Source organism: Pristiophorus japonicus, chromosome 2, assembly GCF_044704955.1.
Source record: "Pristiophorus japonicus isolate sPriJap1 chromosome 2, sPriJap1.hap1, whole genome shotgun sequence".
Classification (NCBI taxonomy): domain Eukaryota; kingdom Metazoa; phylum Chordata; class Chondrichthyes; family Pristiophoridae; genus Pristiophorus; species Pristiophorus japonicus.
Genome location: NC_091978.1, coordinates 299,861,326 through 299,887,300, shown reverse-complemented (window position 1 = coordinate 299,887,300; position 25,975 = coordinate 299,861,326). Strand labels below are relative to the sequence as shown.

The 25,975-nt window shown below is 44.6% G+C and overlaps 1 protein-coding gene across 5 annotated transcripts in view; it reads left to right on the top strand.

The window, feature by feature from the left end:
• The window catches only part of fstl5 (follistatin-like 5), a 1,328,880-nt gene that overhangs the window by 968,232 nt on the left and 334,673 nt on the right, over positions 1–25,975 (top strand). For all 5 annotated transcript variants that reach the window (XM_070871636.1, XM_070871638.1, XM_070871637.1 and 2 more), the window contains one exon: positions 6,726–6,860. In XM_070871636.1, coding sequence (XP_070727737.1) covers positions 6,726–6,860 — 135 coding nt within the window. The remainder of the gene's footprint in view (positions 1–6,725; positions 6,861–25,975) is intronic.

The window sequence follows — 25,975 nt, the reverse complement described above, 5'->3', positions numbered from 1 at the left end:
GTTAGGTATTCAACAGGTTTTAAGCAAGTGCAGAAGCAGGGAAAGCGGAGGGGAGGAAAGAACTAAAGAGTCTGTGATAAGGTGGATGACAGGAGAAATTAAATGAGGAAAGCGATGATGGTGCAAACAAAAGGAGATGGTAATGGGACAAGTAAAGAAACAAAAGATAGGTCTAGAGGAGTTGTAAATGGGAATATTAGAATCATCAACAACATCTGAAAAAAATGGGGGCAGTGTTTTGATCTGAAATTGTTGAACCCGATATTGAGTCCAGAAGGTTGTAAAGTGTCTAACCAAAAGATGAGATGCTATCCCTCGCACTTACATTGAGCTTCGTTGGAACAGTGTAAGAGACCGAGGAGTTCAAAGTGGGAGTGGAGCGGGAAATTAAAGTGACAAGCAATCGGAAGCTCGGGGTCACACTTAGAGACTGAACGGAGGTGCTCCATAAAGTGATCACCCAATCTAATCCCAATGTAGAGGAGATTGCATCGTGAGCAGCAATTGCAATATACTAAATTGAAAGAAGTACAAGTAAATTGTTGCTTTACCTGGAAGGATTGTTTGGGGCTCTGGACGGTGGAAGGGAGGAGGCAAAAGGGCAGATGTTGCATCTTCTGCGCTTGCACAGGAGGATTCTGTGGGAAAGGGGCGGGTTATTGGGGATGATTGAAGAATGGACCAGGGTGTTACGGAGGGAGTGGTTCCTTCAGAATGCTGAAAGGGGGATGTTATGTATGTAACTATGTAATACTTGCCACCAGAGGGCGTGACTGTTGGAGTCCTAATGGTCACCTGCACACATGTGCAGGGCCAGTATAAAAGGTTGGCTGCCATGTTGTTTAGGCACTCTGGAGTTGTAATAAAGAAGACTAAAGTCACACTAAGTTTAGCTCACAGTACTCAGCCTTGTGGAGTCCTTCTATACACAACAATTAGCGATGAGTAACAGAATACGAACCTTCATGCAACCATGGCTGCCGTTGGGATATTAGAGAGATTCAGAAGCCTTCGTCGAGAGTCTCGATCAGTACTTCGTGGCCAACGAGCTGGAAGGAGACATTAACACGGCCAAGCGCAGGGCAGTTCTCCTCACCTTCTGTGGGCCTAAAATATACGGCCTCATCAAGAATCTGCTCGCACCGACAAAACCAACGGAGAAGGTATCTCCAGAATTGTGCACGCTGGTTCGGGACCACCTCAAGCCGAAGGAGAGTATCCTCATGGCCAGGCATCGTTTTTACACGCACCATCGCTCCGGGGGCCAGGACATGGTGGATTATGTTGCCGACCTGAGACGCCTCGCGGGGCTTTGCGATTTTGGAGCTGCGTTGGGGGAAATGCTGTGGGACTTTTTCATGCTGGGCATCAGCCACGAGGTCATTCTTCGAAAGCTGCTGGCTGCCGAAACCCTAAACCTGAGCAGGGCCATCGTGATCGCCCAGGCATGCATGGCCACGGACGATAACACCAAACAGATATCTCCAACATCGAAGCTCACCGGCAAGTACTGTGCATAAAATGACATCGCTAGCAGGCCGAACTGCATATGGCAGGGACCATACATCTGCAGCTGCAAGACCTGTGATGACTCAGAGTCTGCCATGAATGTGAATCCATTAGCATCGTGTTGGCGCTGCAGGGGTAATCATCGGGCCCGTCAATGTTGATTCAAGCACTACGTGTGAAAAGGCTGCAGAATGATGGGGCACCTCCAGCGAATGTGAAAATGTGCTGCGACACACCATGTGGCAGAGGATGATCAATCCGGTGTGGATCACGCAGCACAGGCAACGCAACCCAACGAAGAAGTGTATGGGGTACATACCTTCACCACCAAGAGCCCTCCTATAATGCTGAAAGTCAAGTTAAATGGAGTTCCAGTATCCATGAATTTGGACACGGGTGCGAGTCAGTCAATAATGAGCCAGAAGGCTTTTGAGAAACTGTGGGGCAATAAAGCTCAAAGGCCCAAACAGAGCCCGATTAATGCAAAGCTGCATACCTATGCCAAAGAGCTCATACCGGTCATTGGAAGTGCGGCAGTGAAGGTATCGTATGATGGAGCTGTGCATGACCTATCATTGTGGATTGTTCTAGGCAATGGCCCAACGCTGTTCAGCAGAAGCAGGCTAGAAAAGATTAGATGGAATTGGAACAACATCAAAGCACTATCTTCAGTGGATGATGCCTCGTGTGCTCAAGTGCTGAGCAAATTTTCCTCGCTATTCGAACCAGGCATCAGCAAGTTCACAGGCGCCATGGTTTGGATCCACCTAGGCCCCGATGCACGGCCCATCCATCACAAGGCTATGGCGGTTCCGTACATGATGAGGGAGAAAGTCGAGATCGAACTGAACAGACTCCAACACGAAGGAATCACATCACCAGTCGAGTTCAACAAGTGGGCCAGTCCAATTGTTCCGGTGTTGAAAAGCGATGGCATGGTCAGAATCTGTGGAGACTACAAGGTAACGATTAACCGAGTCTCACTACAGGACCAGTATCCGCTGCCCAAGGCAGATGACTTGTTCGCAACGTTAGTGGGGGGGGGGCAAGTTGGACCTAACCTCTACCTACATGACACAGGAGCTGGCTGAATCTTCGAAAAGACTGACATGCATCAACACACACAAAGGGCTGTTTATATACCATAGGTACCCTTTCGGGATTCGCTCGGCTGCAGCCAGTTTCCAGAGAAACACGGAGTGTTTGCTGAAATCTGTTCCGCGCACCGTTGTGTTTCAAGACGACATCCTGATCACTGGTGGTGACACCATCGAACATCTACACAACCTGGAAGAGGTTCTAAGTCGCTTAGACAGAGTGGGACTTAGGCTGAAACGCTCCAAGTGTGTTTTCCTGGCGCCAGAAGTCGAATTTTTTGGGAGAAAGATTGCAGCAGACGGCATCAGGCCCACGGACTCAAAGACAGAGGCCATCAAGAATGCACCCAGACCACAGAATGTGATGGAGCTACGTTCGTTCCTGGGACTCCTCAACTATTTAAGTAACTTTCTACCTGGGTTGAGCACGTTGTTAGAGCCTTTGCACATATTGCTACGTAAGGGTGACGACTGGGTTTGGGGCAAATCTCAAGACACAGCTTTTGAGAAGGCCAGGAACCTGCTATGTTCAAATAAGTTATTTGTACACTATGACCCATGTAAATGTTTAGTGCTAGCTTGTGACGCCTCATTGTATGAGGTCAGCTGTTTGTTACAGCAAGCCAATGCATTGGGCCACCTCTAACCGGTTGCAAATGCGTCTAGAAGTCTGTCTAAGGCTGAGAGAGCCTATAGTATGGTCGAGAAAGAGATGTTAGCATATGTATATGGGGTTAAGAAAATGCACCAATATCTATTTGGACTTCGGTTTGAGCTTGAAACTGACCACAAGCCGCTCATTTTGCTGTTTTCAGAAAGCAAAGATATAAATACCAATGCTTCGTCCCACATCCAAAGATGGGCACTAACATTATCCACCTATGACTATATTATCCGCCACAGACCAGGCACCGAAAACTGTGCCGATTCTCTCAGCCGGCTACCATTACCCACCACTGGGGTTGAAATGGCGCAGACTTGCTACTGGTCATGGATGCTTTTGATGGCGAGGGGTCACCGTCACAGTTTACCAGATCAGGACCTGGACCAGCCAGGATCCCGGGGAAATACAAGATGAAATTAAGCCGTTTCACTGACGCAAAGATGAAATGTCCATCCAATCGGATTGTCTCTTATTGGGTAATCGCATGGTTTTGCCAAAAAAAGGCAGGGAAATGTTTATACGCGAACTACACAATACCCACCCAGGCATTGTCATGATGAAGGCTACAGCCAGGTTGCATGTTTGGTGGCCCGGCATTGACTTGGACTTGGAGACATGCGTGCATCAGTGCAACACTGAGCAATGCACCAAGGGAGGTTCCACTGAGTCTATGGTCATGGCCCTCCAAACCGTGGCCCAGGATCCATGTAGATTTTGCCGGCCCCTTTCTAGGAAAGATGTTTTTAGTAGTTGTAGATGCTTACTGCAAATGCGTAATCATGTCATCCAGCATGTCCACAGCCACCATTGAAAGCCTCCGGGCCATGTTCGCCACCCATGGCTTGCCCTATGTCCTTGTCAGCGACAATGGACTGTGTTTCACCAGCTCGGAATTCAATGAGTTTATGACCCGCAATGGCATCAGATTTGCTCTGTTTAAGTCCGCGTCTAATGGTCAAGCGGAGCGGGCAGTCCAAACAATCAAGCAGAGCATGAAACGCGTGACGGACGGCTCCCTGCAGACCCGCTTGTCTCGCATTCTGCTCAGTTACCGGACATGACACCACTCGCTCACCGGGATTCTCCCGGCAGAATTGTTATTGAAGAGAGCACTCAAAACCAGGCTCTCCCTAGTCCACCCGTATCTTAATGATCAAGTGGAAACTCAGCGACACCGGCAGAACATGTACCACGATCGCACGGCTGTTTCACGTGACATTGATATTAACGACCCTGTGTTTGTCTTGAATTACAGTCATGGTCCCAAGTGGGTTGCTGGCACTGTTTTGGCCAAGGAAGGGAATAGGGTGTTTATAATCAAACTGTTATATGGCCAAATGTGCAGAAAGCATTTCGATCAGACCAAATTGCGATTTACTGACAACCAGAAACGACTTGAAGAGGACATCACCATCGACGATCCACCAACACACACCCAACCAGCAATCGATCTCGCTGTCAATCACGAAGATGAACCCACCATTCCTGACAGTCCGGTCAGACCAGCCGCGATGCAATGCAGCAATGGTCTGGCCAACTCACACACGCCAGGCTTTGAACTTAGACAATCAACCAGAGAGCGAAGGGCTCCAGATCGCCTCTACTTGTAAATAACTTGTACCGAAGACTTTGGGAGGGAGTGATGTTACGTATGTATGCCACCAGAGAGCGTGACTGTTGAAGTCCTAATGGTCACCTGCACACAAGTGTAGGACCAGTATAAAAGGTTGGCTGCCATGTTGTTTAGGCACTCTGGAGTTGTAATAAAGAAGACTAAGGTCACACTAAGTTTAGCTCACAGTATTCAACCTCATGGAGTTCTTCTATACACAACAAGGAGGGGAGGGGATAATATGTTTTCGTGGTGGAGCTGGCAGAAATGGCGGAGGATGATCCATTGACTGTGGAGGCTGTTGGGATGCAAGATGAAGACAAGAGGAACTCTATCGTGGTTCTAGGAGGGAGGGAAAGGGGTGAGAGCAGTAGTGCAGAAAATAGGACATACATGATCAAGGGCCCTGTCAACCATGGTCAAGGGGAATCCTTGGTTGAGGGAAAAGGAAGACATATCAGAAGCACTTGTACTGAAGCCCACTTACTCACACAACTACCTGGACTACACTTCCTCCCACCCCGCTTCCTACAAGGACTCTATTTCATTCTCCCAGTTTCTCTGTCTCCGTCGCATCTGTTCTTATGATGCCATCTTTCATTCCAGTGCTTGATATGTCTTCCTTTTTCCTCAATCAAGGATTTCCCTTGACCGTGGTTGACAGGGTCCTCTAACCTTTTCCAGTTCTTATCCAATCATCGATCTGAAATGCTAACTTTGTTTCTCTCACCACAGAGGCTGCCTGACCTGTTGAGTATTTGCTGCATTTTCTGCTTTTTTAGATTTCCAGCATCCGCAGTATTTTGCTTTTGTATTAATTGATGATACTTTGGTAAAAGCATTTTTCTTTAATTTTACACACACAGGAAAATATCCTGGTATATTGTCCACTATTATCTGCCTTCCCTGCCCCTTCAAAATGTTTCAGTATTTCTATTATTATAATATTCCTTTTAAAGATTGTAATAAAAAAGTGTGTAATGATTTTTAGGGAGTACGGTAGCACATAGTGGTTTTGTCACTGGACTAATAATCTAGAGGCCTGGAATAATGATCCAGAAATACGAGTTCAAATCTCACCACGGCAGCTGGGGAATTTAAATTCAGTTAATTAAATAAATCTGGAATAAAAAGCTAGTATCAGTAATGGTGATCATGAAACTACTGGATTGTCATAATAACCCATCTGGTTCACTAATGTCCTTTATGGAACAAAATCTGCCGTCCTTAACCAGTCTGGCCTACATGTGACTCCAGACCCACAGTAATGAGGTTGACTCTTAACTGCCCCCTTCTCTAGGGCAATTAGGGATGGGCAATAAATACTGGCCTTGCCCACATCCCAGGAATAAATTAAAATAGAGGTAATTTGGGTTGGCTGAGTGAGAAGTTTGTGGGTTCAAACCCACTTGAGGACTTGAGCACATAATCTAAGCATCACACCAAAGTGGATGGGACATTAAACCGAGGCCCTGTCTTTCAGAAGGTAATTGAAAATCACATAGCATGATTGAGAGAAGAGCAAAGAATTCTTCTTGTATCCTCGACAGCAATCCTGCAACTGAAACCATCAGAAAAAAATAAACAGATTATTTATCTTTATCTTTATCTTTATCTTATGAGTTGTGGAATCTTGTATTGTGCAAACCAGCTGCTGCAATTATTTGCAGAACAGTTACCTTACCTCAAAATAATTAATTTTATGTGAAGTGTTTTGGAATATTTCTGAAGTCTGATAAAGTGATATATAAATGCAAGTGTTCCTTTCAAAATCTGATTGCCATTTTTCTGCAATGAAAATGGTGAAAAAAGAGGATATAACATATTTATTTGTAATTTTCAGCAAATGGGAGTGGAGTGCATATTAGTAATGTGCGCTATGAAGATACTGGAGCTTATACTTGCATTGCCAAGAATGATGCAGGAGTGGATGAAGATATCTCATCTCTTTTTGTGGAAGATTCAGCCAGAAAGACACGTATGTAAAATCTTTGGGAACATTTTTATCATTTTTTTATCAGCATGAATTTTGAGTGGTTCTAAGAATGTGAAAGGATGCTGCGATACATGAAGTTCTTGCACAAAATGAAGATCAAAATCTTTATTATGAAAAAAGTTGACTCTTTGGTAAGTTTTTACATGTGTTCATACAATGTTCCTTTGTGTAAAGATAGTTCATCTTGCCTTTGCAGGCCTAATGAGATGAATTAAGAAATACAGAATTGGTGAAAGATATATGAAGTAGAGTTGGCTTCAAAATGTACTTAAGTTCATTAACTCAAAACAAAATCTTGAAGAAAACTCAAAAAGAATTCTATATTTAGGAGACTTTAAAATGAAGTTTGTTTACTATGAAAACCATATTCTAATTGAGTTGTGCGCCATCCGAACAATGACTCCCACCAGCTTACATGTCCAATCTGATCCAAAGTTGTGCAAACGTTATCAGTTTCCGCAGTGTGATGGTTAATGTCCACAATTGCTTGATTCAAACTCTGTAGTTGTTGAAATCTTGTTCTCCATTTCCGCATTTCCTTCTTCCAAATAGCAGCACAATTACCATATCCATTTTCACTAAAGTCAACTTTCAATTTTTGATGTTTTCTACTGAATTCCATGCTGTTTACATTCAGAAATGTAAACTCGCAATCGGTGTTTTCGAATAACTTTGTTGCCCACTGTTGTGCTGCTGCAGGAGAGTGATGGCTGACTGCAGTGTGAGCAGGTACAGCAAAAGTGGTGAGGTCAGGGCGAAGGAGCAGCAAGAGTTCATAGAGTGATGTGATCGGGGCCCAGGAGAGGCGCGAGAGTTCAGGGCCCAGAAGTGGTGAGGGCCCAGGGGCAGGACGGGCCAGCCCACACTGCGATATGTGTGCGCACTAGGTCCATGCAGCAGAGCTGGTCTCCAGTCATCTTGGTTAATCCTTGCCACTGGACCAAGACCTAGCTCTGTCAAGCTCGCATGGTGACTGGTGTGCAATGGCCACCACACGTTAAAAAAAATCCACGCACAGGCATCTTCTACCCTCCAAGATGTAATTCGGGATCCGGAATATTAGATCCTTCATTGAAACACCTGTGAACTCATCCCTTTTCGCTATGGAAGCAAGTCCATGTTTCGAGGGACTGCCTATGATGATGATGATGATGATGATAATGGTGTCGACTACATTTTGTGAACATTTTTGGAAAAAAATGTTTTGCTACTTGAATATTTTCTAATTGCAAAAGCAAAATACTGCAGATGTTGGAAATCTGAAATAAAAATAGAAAATGCTGGAAATACTCAGCAGGTCAGGTCAGCAGGTCAGGCAGCATCTGTGGAGAGAGAAACATAGTTAACAACAACAACAACTTGTTGTTGATCTATATAGCATCTTTAACGTAGTAAAACACCCAAGGCGTTTCACAGGAGTATTATGAAACAAAGAGTTTGACACCTGTATTGTATAGGGTTAATCACATAGGGTTAATTATGATATTCTGACATTTACAGTGTGTTTTCTGCTTCATGCCTCGTGGAATGTTGTTGATGCAGAGAGAGAGAGAGCGAGAGAGAGGACCTTGATGCGCACACCATCTTGTTTATGGGATAGTCGGCGCCTCGAGGTCTCATGCTTTGTGAAAGAACAGCTGGGGCCTTACAGATTAGGAGTTGGCCAAAAGCCACATGCACCCATGTTTGTTCAATAGTAAAAAGGAACGAAACTGCCGTTGACTGGGAAGGGGAGGTAAAACCTTGGAATACAATGGCGGAGGGTGCGATACAGTTGCGCAACATGGCAACACAGGGAGGAATATATCACCAACCATATCGGGGGCCAGATCAGGAGCTCTTTAAGGCAGGAATGCGGAGCAGGCTGATGAAGAGTGGCCCTTCTATGATGAGGGGTGCGCTACTTGCATTATTGGGACCAGCCCAAATCTGGAATTTGGGCATTCAGGATACGATACAATGGGCACGAAATAGGGGGTTACATTTGACTATGGACGGTGTTAAACAGATCATAAACACCTGTGAAATTTGTCAAAAGGTGAAGCATTTTCCCCTACAACGACAACCCGGTGCCCATATTAACCAGCACAAATATGGCAAGTTGATTATGTAGGACCTTTACCATTGCAACAACAGTTCCAATATTTGCTCACTACTGTTGATACCTATTCTGAACTTTTGAACAATGACTAAAGCGAATCAACAAAGTACGATTAAAGGACTGGAGAATTTAACCACATACTACGGTGAGCCAGCAGAAGTACAGTCCGATAGCTGGGGCCTTACAGGTTAGGAGTTGGCCATAAGCCACATGCTCCCATGTTTGTTCAATAGAATAAAGGAACTAAACTGTCCAGTAGCCCTTTGAACTTCACCTTGGACCGTGATTCGCGAGCGGTGCCGGGACCCCCAAGGCTCCTGACCAGCCGTCGTTGCGGAGTTTCCGACGGGCCAAAGGCTGTGAGCTTTGTTGCATCTTATCATACTTCTCTTTTCTTCATAAACTGTATTATGTTTCTTTTCTCTCAGTAAATGGTGTTTTATCTTTACTTCATTTGTCTTGTCTCTTATTTAACATTCATCCAGATCCTGAACCTGGGTCTATTATTATCGATCCAAAACAACACCGAACCACATAAGGAGAAATTAGGGCAGGTTACCAAAAGCTTGATCAAAGAGGTAGGGGTTTTAAGAAGCGTATTGAAGGAGGAAAGAGAGGTAGAGAGGCAGAGAGGCTTAGTCAGGGCATTCTAGAGCTTGTGGCCTAAGCAACAGAAGGCCTGGCCACCCATAATTGAGTGATTAAAATCAGGGATGCTTCAGAGGGCAGAATTAGAAGTGTGCAGACATGTCAGGAGGTTGTAGGGCTGGAGGAGATTACATATGGAGGGGCAAGGCCATGGAGTGATTTCAAAACAAGCATGAGAATTTTGATATCAAGGCTTTGCTTATCCAGGAGCCAATGTAGGTCAGCGAGCACAAGGGTGATGAGTGAACGGGACTTGGTGTGCGTTAGGGCACGGTCAGCCGAGTTTTGGATCAACTCTAGTTTACATAGGGTAGAATATGGTAGGCCAGCCAGGAGTGCATTGGAATACAAAAGCAAAATACTGAGGATGCTGGAATCTGAAAAAAAAACAGAAAATCTCAGCGGGTTGGGCAGCATCTGTGGAGAGAAGCAGAGTTAATGTTCTGGGTCGATGATCCTTCGTCAGAACTAGCGAATGTTCAAAATGAACAAATTCTAAAGGAGCACTGAAAGCGGGAAGGGAGGAAAGAACAAAAGGGAAGGTCTGTGATAAGGTGGAAGGAAGACAGGAGTGATTTGACAAACAAAATGGATGATAGGCCGACTTGAGATGGTAATAGCAGAAGTTAGAAAAATATTAGTTTAGATGGGGTGTGAATGGCAGGACAATTATCAGTTGTTGTGGGAAATGAAGAGAGAGAAAAAATACATCAGAGCAAAATATGGGCAGAGGTTAAGGTCTGAAATTGTTGAACTCAATTTTGAGTACAGAAGGCTGTAAAGTGTCTAAATGAAAGATGAGGTGCAGTTCCTCGAGCTTACGTTGAGCTTCATTGGAACAGTGCAGGAGTCCAAGGACGGAGATATTAGAGTGGGAGTGAAGTGGAGAATTAAAGCGACAGGCGACTGAAAGCCCAGGGTTTGGTCTCCGCAATGTAATGATTTGGGGACTTGAAGAGAAGCCATTGCAGGTGATTCTCTGGCTACGATTAGATAGATAAGAATGGAACCAGGAGAGTGCAGTCCCACCCAGCTGGACGATGGTGGAGAGGTGTTAGAGAACCTTGTCAAAGGCTGCAGACAAGTCAAGTACCTGAAACTTTAACTCTGTCTTTCACTCCACAGATGCTGCCTGACCTGCTAAGTATTTCCAGCATTTTCTGTTTTTATTCTCTAATTGCAGGTCTATCAGCATCAAACAAATAGGTGCAACATTTAAAGAGAAATAATTTTACGAAACTAAGAGAGGTTTATAGTGACATGTCAGTTAGTTCTTTAACTTTGCGCAAAGAGCAAAATATATCACAAGCTTTTCATTTTAAAGGTAAAAGAGATTGAGGGCAAAGTGACTTACCAAGCAAGCAAGTTCTGACGAAGTTCTGACAAAGGGTCATCCACCTACAACATTAACTCTGCTTTCTCGCCACACATGCTGCCTGACCCGCTGAGATTTCCTGCATTTTCTGTTTTTATTCCAGATTCCAGCATCCGCACTATTTTGCTTTTGTACCAAGCAAGCATGTCACTTCAGATACCTGGTTCTGAATATAGACCAGACCAGTGGAAGGAATGTCTTTATCTGGGCCAGGTTTTGCTGGAGCAGTTGCACTGTGATTTAAAATCTCCCTACCCAATGCTCCAGAAATGAATCCCATGGTATTTTAATTCCTGGGCCTCATTTAAATCCCGCCAGCCGAACACACCCATTCTGGCCAGGAACTCAGCAAAAACTGACAGAAAATCATACTGCGACCGGGTGCTCCTGCTCCTCCTGACCTCACATGGAAAGTAAAAAAAAGTGGGAAAGAAACATACCTTTTTGAGCCTGTTCTGTCCACGATCCTCTTCCCCACTGAGTTGGTCAAGTGTGAAACAAACTGCGACTTCCTGGTCATGTTAAAATTCCAATCGGGTCCTGATGATGTTATCCAGACCCAACATGCATTTGTAAAAAAGGTTCCCAACCGCTTTGGGCGGGTGGCCTCGCTGCCAGCTTAGTTGGCCAGCTTAAAATTGGGGACTGTAACCTGTAACCTGGGAGATTTTAAGTGCCCCTAAATAACCCCTATTCTTTTTGATGGCTGGAAATGGAATGATGCTCCTTTGAGCAAAGCTGCCAATTATTTGGTACTAAATGTCATTCAGTTATAAGGGCCCAATTTTGGCCATGACTTGCGTCAATTTTTTTGGAGTAAGTTGTTTTTTCTGGCGTAGGTTAGAAAATGCCATTTTCCAAAAAAATTTGCTCCAGAGTAAGTCTGTTAGGTAAGATTTTTTTTAGATCAGTTTTTTTTTCAAAAGGGGGAGTTTGCAGACACTTTTGGCCATTCATGCCACTTTGGCCAGCAAAAACTTACTCCAAATCGATTTAGGTCAGCATATGTGGCCAGCTCTGAAAAACCTTGTGGGCAGTTCAGAAAAAGCAGCGCACATTCAACAGACATTAGGGCACTGATAGGGAAGGGAAGGGAACTGGAGAGGACCTCAACATACAAGCAGCAAACATTAAGGAAAAGCTCAAACCAAATACAATAAAAAAAGAAGTAAATCCTACCTTATTTTTAAAGTCTGCCCAGGAAAGGCAGCCGGCCAGTCTGTGTGTGAGGTCATTCGGCCTGGGATAGGGGAGGGAAGACACACCGGAGAAGTTGCAGCTGCTGGAACTGCAGTACGTTTAATCGTGGGAGGGGGGGGTGGAGAGAGAGCCTGCCGGGCCACCCGAGAAGCTGCTGGAATTGCGTTTAATGTGGGGAGGGGGGGAGGGGGGAGAGAGAGCCCGCCGAGCCACCCGAGAAGGTCTGCCCGGGAAAGGCAGCGGGCCGGTCTGTGTGTGAAATGTGAGGCCATTCGTCCTGAGATAGGGGAGGGAAGTTGCAGCTGCTGGAGCCAAGTTTTCTTTCTATCTCTGTCTCTTGTGCATGCACGCACGTCGGGGCTGGCACCATCATCATCATCATCATAGGCAATCCCTCGGAATCGAGGAGGGCTTGCTTCCACTACCAAAGTGAGTTCTTTGATGGCTGAACAGTCCTATATGAGAGTCACAGACCCTGTTACAGGTGGGACAGACATTTGTCGAGGGAAGGGGTCAGTGGGGCTAGTTTGCCCCGCGCTCCTTCCACTGCCTGCGCTTGGCCTCTTCATGCTCTTTGCGTTGAGACTCGTAGAGCTCAACGCTCTCCCGGATGGACTTTCTCCACCTCGCGCGGTCTGCGGCCAGGGTCTCCCAGGTGTCAGTGGTGTGTCGCACTTTACCAGGGAGGCTTTGAGGGTGACCTTACAACGTTTCTGCTGTCCTCCTTTGGCTCGTTTACCATGAAGGAGATCCGCATAAAGCATTTGCTTAGGGAGTCTCGTATCTGGCATGTGTACTATGTGGCCTGCCCAGCGAAGCTAATCGAGTGTGGTCAGTGCTTCAATACTGGGGATGTTAGACTGGTGAAGGACACTGATGTTGGTGCGCTTGTCCTCCCAGGGGATTTGCAGGATCTTGCGGCGACATCGTTGGTGATATATCAACAGCGACTTGAGGTGGCTTCTATACATCGCATGTGTGAAGGTGCCGGCTCTGTTTTCGGCGCGGGCATTTGGCTCCGCCCCCCACTTCAACCGACGCCACGCCAGGACTCCGCAGTGGCCAGGATGGGGTGGGTTTTTGCCGGCGCCGTTTCCAGCGCGCAAAGTCAGCATGCTTGAGGTCAGTGCGCTGACAAAACTTGTTGGGGAAAATCAGAGAATCTACTGGGATCACTGGTGTTGCAACTTTGCATGTTATATTGCTTCAGTCGTAGGAGGTGTCCTTCCCTGGTTGAAGCACATTGTTGAGGAGAGAAAGCTTTACATTGACATTCCTCACCTTGACAATCATTAGAAGGAACCAACATTTTAAATCAATGAGAGTCTTTTTTTATCAGTAATCATGAAGGACAAGAAATTCAATCTTACAGCCTGGAGGACTGTATATGGTGGACTGCAAGATCAGACATGTCAAATCAAATTTGAGTTGTAAATATCAGGGAATAGAAAAATCCTATTGTTTAGTTATATGTGCATCACCATGAGACAGTGAACCTTACAGGAATTTTGTTTAGAATATTTGATATTCTTATTTGTGGGTTTCACAAAACACATTCCAAAATTGAACGTAATGAAATTATCTTGACCGGTGTTACTTAAGGATAATCCTAATGTAGTATATATACACCTGTACAACCCTTATGATTGTGGAGATGTTTGGATGGAGAGGTTATAATTCACTGTTTCGATGAATGACAATTAAAGGGATCTGATACATCTTTCGAATTCTTCTAGGGTGGAGTAAATAAAGGAGAAACATTAAACAAAAGCACATAGACAGGCTAGGTAAGTGGGCAAGAACATGACAAATGAAATATAATGTGGAGAAATGTGAAGTTATCCACTTTAGTAGGAAAAATAGAAAACAGAGTATTTTTAAATGGTGAGGGAGTGGGAATTGTTGGTGTTCAGAAGAATCTCGTTGTGCGAGGCCCCTTGGGGAAGAGTGACCATAATATGGTGGAATTCTGCATTAGGATGGAGAATGAAACAGTTAATTCAGAGACCATGGTCCAGAACTTAAAGAAGGCTAACTTTGAAGGTATGAGGCATGAATTGGCTAGGATAGATTGGCGAATGATACTTAAGGGGTTGAATGTGGATGGGCAATGGCAGACATTTAGAGACTGCATGGATGAACGACAAGAATTGTACATTCCTGTCTGGCGTAAAAATAAAAAAGGGAAGGTGGCTCAACCGTGGCTATCAAGGGAAATCAGGGATAGTATTAAAGCCAAGGAAGTGGCATACAAATTGGCCAGAAATAGCAGCGAACCTGGGGACTGGGAGAAATTTAGAACTCAGCAGAGGAGGACAAAGGGTTTGATTAGGGCAGGGAAAATGGAGTACGAGAAGAAGCTTGCAGGGAACATTAAGATGGATTGCAAAAGTTTCTATAGATATGTAAAGAGAAAAAGGTTAGTAAAGACAAACGTAGGTCCCCTGCAGTCAGAATCAGGGGAAGTCATAACTGGGAACAAAGAAATGGCAGACCAATTCAACAAGTACTTTGGTTTGGTATTCACTAAGGAGGACACAAACAACCTTCCGGATATAAAAGGGGTCAGAGGGTCTAGTAAGAAGGAGGAACTGAGGGAAATCCTTATTAGTCGGGAAATTGTGTTGGGGAAATTGATGGGATTGAAGGCCGATAAATCCCCAGGGCCTGATGGACTGCATCCCAGAGTACTTAAGGAGGTGGCCTTGGAAATAGTGGATGCATTGACAGTCATTTTCCAACATTCCATTGACTCTGGATCAGTTCCTATGGAGTGGAGGGTAGCCAATGTAACCCCACTTTTTAAAAAAGGAGGGAGAGAGAAAACAGGGAATTATAGATCGGTCAGCCTGACATCGGTAGTGGGTAAAATGATGAAATCAATTATTAAGGATGTCATAGCAGTGCATTTGGAAAGAGGTGATATGATAGGTCCAAGTCAGCATGGATTTGTGAAAGGGAAATCATGTTTGACAAATCTTCTGGAATTTTTTGAGGATGTTTCCAGTAGAGTGGACAAGGGAGAACCAGTTGATGTGGTATATTTGGACTTTCGACAAGGTCCCACACAAGAGATTAATGTGCAAAGTTAAAGCACATGGGATTGGGGGTAGTGTGCTGACATGGATTGAGAACAGACAGGAAGCAAAGAGTAGGAGTAAATGGGGACTTTTCAGAATGGCAGCCAGTGACTAGTGGGGTACCGCAAGGTTCTGTGCTGAGGCCCCAGCTGTTTACACTGTACATTAATGATTTAGACGAGGGGATTAAATGTAGTATCTCCAAATTTGCAGATGACACTAAGTTGGGTGGCAGTGTGAGCTGCGAGGAGGATGCTATGAGGCTGCAGAGCGACTTGGATAGGTTAGGTGAGTGGGCAAATGCATGGCAGATGAAGTATAATGTGGATAAATGTGAGGTTATCCACTTTGGTGGTAAAAACAGAGAGACAGACTATTATCTGAATGGTGACAGATTAGGAAAAGGGGAGGTGCAACGAGACCTGGGTGTCATGGTACATCAGTCATTGAAGGTTGGCATGCAGGTACAGCAGGCTGTTAAGAAAGCAAATGGCATGTTGGCCTTCATAGCGAGGGGATTTGAGTGCAGGGGCAGGGAGGTGTTGCTACAGTTGTACAGGGCCTTGGTGAGGCCACACCTGGAGTATTGTGTACAGTTTTGGTCTCCTAACCTGAGGAAGGACATTCTTGCTATTGAGGGAGTGCAGCGAAGGTTCACCAGACTGATTCCCGGGATGGCGGGACTGACCTATCAAGAAAGACTGGATCAACTGGGCTTGTATTCACTGGCGTTCAGAAGAATGAGAGGGGACCTCATAGAAACGTTTAAAATTCTGACGGGGTTAGACAGGTTAGATGCAGGAAGAATGTTCCCAATGTTGGGGAAGTCCAGAACCAGGGGTCACAGTCTAAGGATAAGGGGTAAGCCATTTAGGACCGAGTTGAGGAGAAACTTCTTCACCCAGAGAGTGGTGAACCTGTGTAATTCTCTACCACAGAAAGTTGTTGAGGCCAATTCACTAAATATATTCAAAAAGGAGTTAGATGAAGTCCTTACTACTAGGGGGAATCAAGGGGTATGGCGAGAAAGCAGGAATGGGGTCCTGAAGTTGCATGTTCAGCCATGAACTCATTGAATGGCGGTGCAGGCTAGAAGGGCCGAATGGCCTACTCCTGCACCTATTTTCTATGTTTCTATGTTTCTATGAATCTGGCTGTCCTGGTACATGAATCACTGAAAGTTAACATGCAGGTACAGAAAGCAATTAGATCTTTATTACAAGAGGATTTAAGTATATCATTATCATAAGCAGTCGCTCGAAACGAGGATGACTTGCTCCACGCCAAAAAGGGATGAGTTCACAGGTGTTTTAATGAAGGACATAATATTCCAGATCCCGAACTACATCTTAAAGGGTGGAAGATGCTTGTGCATGGATTTTTTTTAACGTGTGGTGGCTGTTGCACACCAACCACCACACAAGCTTGACAGCTAGGTCTTGGTCCAGTGGCAAGGATTAACCAAGATGACTGGAGATCAACTCTGCTGCACAGACCTAGTGCGCACACATATCGCAGTGTGGTCTGGCCCGTGCTGCCCCTGGGCCCTTGGTTCTTCTGGGTCCCAAACTCATATCTCTCCTGGGCCCCGAACACACCCTTCTAGGAACACTTGCCGTTCCTTCGCCCCGACCTCGCCGCTGCCTGCACTGCAATCAGCGACCTGGATTTGGGCGAAGTCAAATTCAGTCGCCCTCTTCGCAGCCATTGCCCTCCTGCTGCTAAGGCTGCTTCTTCTGTTTCTTTTAAACTTTCCACGCAGTCATGCTCTTCACATTCTCCCCCCTCGATTCTGACATCGGGAGCATAGTTGCGGGATTAACTGGGCTGGCCCGGACGATATGGAGATTAGGAGCTTCCAAAACTGCTGTCCAGCGGGCCTATCTTGCTGCCGTCACCTGAGACATTCTATTCATAGACAGCAAAGCATGTACGGTGTGGGGACACTTGACAATCAGCTTTTGGTCGAGGACTAGACCCGCAGTGATCATTACCGCTCGACATGTAGCTTCCATGGCCCTTAGGCAACTTCCCCATCCGAGGGCTACCGCATCCAGTTTTGCCGAATAATAGCCAATAGGTCTTTGCCGATCCCCATGTTCTTGTGTCAGTATAGCTGTCATATATCCTTCTTTCTCATGAACAAACAGGGTAAATGGCTTACCACTATCGGGGATTCCCAGAGCTGGTGCTGAACACAAAACCTTTTTCAAATTCAGGAAGGCCTCTTGCTGTTCTTTAGTGAGGGTGATGGCTTCTTTAGAGGCACGTTTCCCCTTTAAAATATCATTCAGTGGCTGAGCAAGCTGTGTGAAGGAGTCAATCCAATTGCTGTTAAAGTTACACAATCCCAAAAAAAGACCTTAGTTCCTGAATAGTGGTGGGTTTTTTAGCAGCCTGAATGGGTGCAGTTCTATCCTGGGTAAGTTCTCTCTTTCCTTGTGAAATCTTTTGTCCCAGGTATACAACCTCTTCTTGGGATATTTATGCTTTGTCGATGCTGGCTTTATGTCCTTTCAGCCAAAGGTGATCCAGCAAAGCTCGTAAATCTTGTTCATGCTGTTCTTCCGTGTTTGAAGCTAGCAGGATATCGTCTACATATTGGATGACTGTGGATGACAGGGGAGGTAATTATCGCAAATGGCTTTGTAAAGCCATGTGGAATACCGTAGGGCTGTTGTGGAAACCCTGCGGTAACCGGGTCCAAGTATACTGTTGTCCTTGGACCGTGAAAGCAAACCACTGTCGAACCTCCAGTGCCAGAGGCACCGACCAAAATCCGTTGGCCATATCTCTCACCGAGAAATATGTTCCGGTTTGAGGGCATTAAAAATGGTGGAGGGATCTGCGACCAAAGGAGCTTTTTGATCAATACACTGGTTAGCTTTCCTATAATCGACAGTCAAACGCCAAGTCTCATTAGATTTCTGTACCGGCCACACGGGGCTATTGGAGGAGCTATGCGTTTTAATAAGCACCCCTTGTTTCTCCAATTGTTGAATAACCGGTAAGATTCCCGCAATGGCAGTTGGACTGATGGGATACTGTTTAGTGCATGGAGGCTTGGTCCCTGCAAATGACGCAGGCTCCATCTGGAGTAGGCCACAATCGTTCTTATCTTTAGCCCATATCGGGTGTTCCTTCAATTCTTCTTTCTTCAAAGTTCTAATTGACCATGTCACCTGACCATCCTCAAAATGCAACGATGAATCTACTTTAATTAGAACATCTATTCCCAAAAGGGGTTGATCTACTGGGCCTATCCAGACCGGCATGGTTAGTTCACGTGGACCTAGCCCTATAAGTACCGGTGTTGTCCTTTTAATTTCCATTTTATGGCCTCCAACTCCATAGGCTGTACATGCCCTACCATCCAACGGCAAAAAGTCTCCATATTGCAGGGGTAAGCATGTTAATTCCGCCCCTGTGTCTAAAAGACAGTCCACATCCTTATCGCCCACCCTCACAGTTATATATAGCCCATCTCCCCTTTGTTGTATTAGTGCGAGGAGGGGCGCCAGGGTGGGCTCTAATCGTTTTTTGCTATCCCAAGTAACTCCTTCTGTTGTTGTATTGTCAGTCGCTTAAATGCTTCTATGAGGTCGTTATCTTGTGACAAGCCTGGTTTGTTGGCTGAATTGTATCCCTGGCTGTGTCCTCTTCCCCAGCCACGACCTTGCTGTTTTGCCCTGCAAGTCTTGGCCCAGTGACCTTCTTTCCCACAATAATGAAATTTTCCAGGTAATTTTCCTAATGACTGTTTATCGGAATCCTGGGATTTCCATCCCATAGCCTGTACAGCTCGGACTTTAGCTCTCATATCCCGATCTAATTGGTTACATCGATCCATCAATGCTGCAAAGGTAGTTCCTCTACCTTCGCAGTCCGGTAACACTACCTTAAGCATTTTGGACAGTTCTGGCTTTAGACCTGCCACGAAAGCTGCTTTCAGGGGTCCAAACGCTTGTCCATCCATTTCCTCATCCGTATTATTCATACCCGAATGTTCTCGCCACGTACATCTAAACCGCTCGTCATACTCCAGGACCTCCTCTGTTCCTTTCTGTTGGCAGGCTGCAATTTTTCCCCAGTCTGTCTTAGCTGGACTGAAGGCTTGCAGCCAGTGTTTAATCGCCTCCCATCCTGCGTCTAATTCTTGCTCATTCTGCCCCAAAGCTTCATCTACCTTGTCGTGCAATTTTCTTCCCTGTGTTTTTGGCACCATTATGGTCAAAATTTGCACTCCATCCAAGGGATGAAGTTGATATATATTTCTTCAGCGGTCCAATTGGTCCCACGTTTTAACTCCCCCTTTCTTTGGATTGGGCAATTCCTTGGACCATTTATCAATTTTCTCTGGGTCTGCCGGAGCATGAACTAAGTATTCTCCATACACCCTTCTCTTTGTTTTTTTGGTTCTGCCCTCATCCGCAGTCTCTTCTGATTTGACTACAACTCGTCTTTTTTTAAACGGGGCAAAGCGTACCCTTAATTCTTCATCATCCTCCGACCCTGTATTGTCAGAGGATTCAGAAACCGTATCTATTCCTCGGTCGTGTCTTCGGGTTTGCGCTTTTAATTTATCCAAACATGGATATCCTGGGAATTGACCAATACATTTTCCTTTTCCTATTACTGTCTCTTGACCTAATGATTTTTTCCATTCTTTAATTTCACCTTTAAGATCTTTAACTTCTGCTTCCAGCTTTTCAAGTTCAAGTTTTTTCTGTCGCAGCTGTGCACAAACTGCTTGTAACTGATCCTTTGTACTGGTCAGTTCTCGATCATGTTGGGAACGCATTATAATTTCCTTCCACTTGTGGATCTGGCCCATAACGGCTAGGGGCCATCTAGTTCGCTCTTTATTTTTCATATGGGTCGTTTTTCCCCAGACCCTTTTAATCTTGTCCTTTGGAGGTTCCGTACTTTTGTTCGATCTTAATACAGGTTTTAGATAAGTTGAATTGTTGCTCTATGTATTCTTTCAACTGTTCGAGAATTAAATCTAGCGAAACTTGAGGTGGTGCCTGCCCACCTTTAACAGTTGTAGGCAATTCTTTGCCCTTATCTCCTGCCACCATTTCTTTACTGAGTTCTTTACTGGGGTCTCGAGTCGTAGGCCTGCTAGCCGATCAATAGTTCGGTGATTAATTAACTAACACACCGCCGAAGTTTAGACGTCTATGGGACCTCGAGCCGACTATCAACCGGAGGGTTCGCAAACCGGAGGCTTTCAGAATCGCGTAGAAGGAGAGGCGAATTTAGACTTTTGACCGAAGACTTTTTTTAAAAAGAGGAGTCCTTACCTCAATATATAGGTCCAATGTCCAAAATTTAGTTTCTTTCCTCAGCGGCCCTGTTCGCAGCGCCAAAATTGTTAGATCTCTTAATTTCCAATGAAATACGAACTCCGATGGTAGTTTTAACTGTTTAATCTCGGCAGAGAGCAACAAACTTCTTGGCTTCAAGCCAGGTCTTTGTTCTTACTGAGACACATGGTCAAAATGGCTGTATTTATGCCTGGATCAATTTACAGAAAATAACTTGCCTTCTTTGACCTTATTGGCTCACTACCCACGGGTCCTAAAATGTCAAGTTGATTGATGAGTTAATGCAACATGCCGAACTGCATGTAGCAGCCTTGACTTGGGGGGTCTGTGAATTTTCACAGTCTGTCTAAATGAGCCTGTTTGAATTCTCTATCAACCACCAAACAGTCATAGTGAGGTTGGGGATGGCATCAAACAGGAAATTTGGTATATGTGCAATAAAGGTACAGCAGTTATCATGGGTGACTTTAATCTACATATAGATTGGGCTGAACAGACTTGTAGCAATAAGGTGGAGGAGGATTTCCTGGAGTGTATAAGGGATGGTTTTCTAGGTCAATATGTCGCGAAACCAAATTGAGAGCTGGCCATCCTAGACAGGGTGTTGTGTAATGAGAGAGGATTAATTAACAATCTTGTTGTTTGAGGCCCCTTGGGGAAGAGTGACCATAATAAAGTAGAATTCTTCATTAAGATGGAGAGTGACACAGTTAATTCAGAGACTAGAGTCCTGAACTTAAAGAAAGGTAACTTCGACGGTATGAGATGTGAATTGACTAAGATAGGCTGGCGAATGATACTTAAAGGATTGACGGTGGATAGGCAATGGCAGACATTTAAAGATCACATGGATGAACTTCAACAATTCTACATACCTGTCTGTCTTAAAAATAAAACGGGGAAAGTGGCTCAACCGTGGCTTACAAGGGAAATTAGGGATAGTGTTAAATCCAAGGAAGAGGAATAGAAAGTGGCCAAAAAAAGCAGCAAACCTGAGGACTGAGAAATTTAGAATTCAGCAGAGGGGGACAAAGGGTTTAATTAGGAGGAGGAAAATAGAATATGAGAGAAGTTTGCAAGGAACATAAAAAGTGACTGCAAAAGCTTCTATAGATACGTGAAGAGAAAAAGATTAGTGAAGTCAAATGTCGTCCCTTACAGTCAGAATCAGGTGAATTTATAATGGGGAACAAAGAATTGAACAAATACTTTGGTTCTGTCTTCACTAAGGAAGACCCAAATAATTCTCTGGAAATACTAGGGGACTGAGGGTCTAGTGAGATGGAGGAAATAAAGGAAATCCTTATCAGTCAGCAATTTGTGTTAACAAAATTAATGGGGTTGAAGGCCGATAAATCCCCAGGGCCTGATAGTCTGCATCACAAAGTACTTAAGGAAGAGGCCCTAGAAATAGTGGATGCATTGGTGGTCATTTTCCAACATTCTATAGATTCTGGATCAATTTCTATGGACTGGAGGGTAGCTAATGTAACCCCATTTTTTTAAAAAGGAGGGAGAGAGAAAGTAGGGAATTATATTCCGGTCAGCCTCACATCGGTGGTGGGGAAAATTATTAAAAATGTAATAGCAACACATTTGAAACGCAGTAACAGGATCGGTCCAAGTCAGAATGGATTTATGAAAGGGCAATCATGCTTGACAAATCTTCTAGAATTTTTTGAGGATGTAACTAGTAGAGTGGACAAGGGGGAGAAGTGGATATGATGTATTTAGACTTTCAAAAGGCTTTTGACAACGTCCCACTCAAGAGATTAGAGTGCAAAATTAAAGTACATGGTATTGGGGGTAATGTGGATAGAGAACTGGTTGGCAGACAGGAAGCAAAGAGTAGGAATAAACGGGTCCTTTTCAGAATGGCAGGCAGTGACTAGTGGGGTACAGCAAGGTTCAGTGCTGGGATCCCAGCTATTTACAATATATATTAATGATTTAGACGAAGGAATTGAATGTAATATCTCCAAGTTTGCAGATGACACTAAGCTGTGTGGCAGTGTGAGCTGTGCGGAGGATGCTAAGAGGCTGCAGGGTGACTTGGACAGGTTGGGTGAGTGGGCAAGTACATGGCAGATGCGGTATAATGTAGATAAATGTGATGTTATCCACTTTTGTGGTAAAAACAGGTAGACACCTCCTTTGAATGGTGACAGATTAGTAAAAGAGGAGGTGCAACGAGGCCTGGGTGTCATGGTACATCAGTCATTGAAAGTTGGCATGCAGGTACAGTAGGCAGTGAAGAAGGCAAATGGCATGTTGGTCTTCATAGCGAGAGGATTTGAGTATAGGAGCAGGGAGGTCTTACGACAGTTGTACAGGGCCTTGGTGAGGCCACACCTTGAATATTGAGGACAGTTCTGGTCTCCTAATCTGAGGAAGGACATTCTTGCTATTGAGGGAGTGCAGCGAAGGTTTATCAGATTGATTCCCAGGTGACGGGACTGACATATCAAGAAAGACTGGATCAACTGGGCATGTATTCACTGGAGTTCAGAAGAATGAGAGAGGATCTCATAGAAACATGTAACATTCTGACGGGATTGGACAGGTTAGATGCAGGAAGAATGTTCCTGATGTTGGGGAAGTCCAGAACCAGAGGCCACAGTCTAAGGATAAGGAGTAAGCCATTTAGGTACTGAGATGAGGAGAAACTTCTTCACTGAGAGTGTTGTGAGCAGGTGGAATTCTCTACCACAGAAAGTTGTTGAGGCCAGTTTGTTAGATATATTCAAAAGGGGGTTAGATGTGTCCCTTACGGCTAAAGGGATCAAGGGGTATGGAGAGAAAGCAGGAATGGGTTACTGAAGTGCATGATCAGCCATGATCATATTGAATGATGGTGCAGACTCGAAGGGCCGAATGACCCACTCCTGCACCTATATTCTATGTTTCTATGCACAAGTACCCCCAGGTCCCACTGTACTTCGGCACTTTGCAATCTTTCTCCACTTGCTCTTTGATTTTTTTCTGCCAAAGTGCATGACTTCACACTTCCCAACATTATATTCCATCTGCCAAATTTTTGCCCACTCACTTAGCCTATGCCCTTTTGCAGATTTTTTGTGTCCTCCTCACACATTGCTTTTCCTCCCATCTTTGTATTGTCAGCAAACTTGGCTACGTTACACTCAGTCCCTTCTTTCAAGTCGTTAATATAGATTGTAAATAGTTGGGGTCCCAGCACTGATCCCTGCGGCACCCCACTAGTTACTGATTGCCAACCCGAGAATGAACCATTTACCCCGGCTCTCTGTTCTTGTTAGTTAGCCAATCCTCTATCCATGATAATATATTACTCCCAACCCCGGAACTTTTATCTTGTGCAGTCACCTTTTATGTGGCACCTTGTCAAATGCCTGCTGGAAGTCCAAATGCACCACATCCACTGGTTCCTCTTTATCCACCTTGTTCATTACATCTCAAAGAGCTCTAGCAAATTTGTCAAACATGATTTCCCTTTCATAAATCCATGCTGGCTCTGCCTGACCGAATTTTGCTTTTCCAAATGTCCTGCTACTGCTTCTTTAATAATGGATTCCAATATTTTCCCAACCACAGATGTTAGGCTAACTGGTCCATAGTTTCCTGCTTTTTGTCTGCCTCCTTTTTTAAATAGGGACGTTACATTTGCAGTTTTCCAATCTGCTCGGACCTCCCCAGCATCCAGGGAATTTTGGTAAATTACAACCAATGCATCCACAATCCCTGCCGCTACTTCTCTTAAGACCCTAGGATGCAAGCCATCAGGTTCAGGGGATTTATCTGCCTTTAGTCCCATTGTCTTACTGAGTACCACCTCCTTAGTGATTGTGATTGTGTTCCTCCCCCCAAAACCTCTTGACTATCCACTGTTGGAGTATTGTTAGTGTCCTCTACCGTAAAGATTGATACAAAATATTTGTTCAGAGTTTCTGCCATCTTCATGTTCCCCATTACTAATTCCCTCGTCTCGTCCTCTAAGGGACCAACATTTACTTTAGCCACTCTTTTCCTTTTTATATACCTATAGAAACTCTTGCTATCTGTTTTTATATTTTGTGCGAGTTTACTTTCATAGTCTATTTTCCCTTTCTTAATCATTTTTTTAGTCGTTCTTTGCTGGCTTTTAAAAGTTTCCCAGTCTTCTGTCCTCCCACTAGTTTTGGCCACTTTGTATGCCCTTGTTTTTAATTGGATAATGTTTTTTATTTCTTTAGTTAGCCACCATTTCCTCCTCACTGGACTATATTTTTCTTGAGAGTTGTGAAATATCTCCTTAAATGTACACCACTGTTCATCAACCGTCCTACACTTTAATCTATTTTCCCAGTCCTCTTTACCCAACTCTGCCCTCATTGTCTCCTTTATTTAAACTTAGTACACTGATACTGATCCAACTTTCTCACATTCTGTCTGAATTTGAAATTGAATCATGCTATGATCACTCATTCCGAGGGGATCCTTTACTAGAAGATTGTTTATTAATCATGTTTCATTACACAGGACCATAGAAACATAGAAACATAGAAAATAGGTGCAGGAGTAGGCCATTCAGCTCTTCGAGCCTGCATCACCATTCAATATGATCATGGCTGATCATGCAACTTCAGTATCCCATTCCTGCTTTCGTTCCATACCCCTTGATCCCTTTAACCCTAAGGGCCACATCTAACTCCCTTGAATATATCTAACAAACTGGCCTCAACAACTTTCTGTGGTAGAGAATTCCACAGGTTCATAATTCTCTGAGTGAAGACATTTCTCCTCATCTTGGTCCTAAATGGCTTACCCCTTATCCTTAGGCTGTGATCCCTGGTTTTGGACTTCCCCAACAATGGGAACATTCTTCCTGCATCTAACCTGTCCAATCCCATCAGAATTTTATATGTTTCTGTGAGATCCCCTCTCATTGTTCTAAATTCCAGTGAATATAAGCCTAGTCGATCCAGTCTTTCTTCATATGTCAGTCCTGCCATCCCGGAAATCAGTCTGGGGAACTTCACTGCACTCCCTCAATGGCAAAACTGAACACAATATTCAAGGTGTGGCCTCACCAAGGCCCTGTACAACTGCAGTAAGATCTCCCTGCTCCTATACTCAAATTCTCTCGCTATGAAGACCAACATGCCATTTGCCGCCTTCACCGCCTGCTGTACCTGCATGCCAACTTTCAATGACTGATGTACAATGACACCCAGGTCTCGGAGCACCTCCCCTTTTCCTAATCTGTCAGCATTCAGATAATATTCTGCCTTCCGGTTTTTGCCACCAAAGTGGATAAGCTCACAGTTATCTGCATTTTACTGCATCTGCCATGCATTTGCCCACTCACCTAATCTATCCAAGTCACCCAGACCAGATCTAAGATA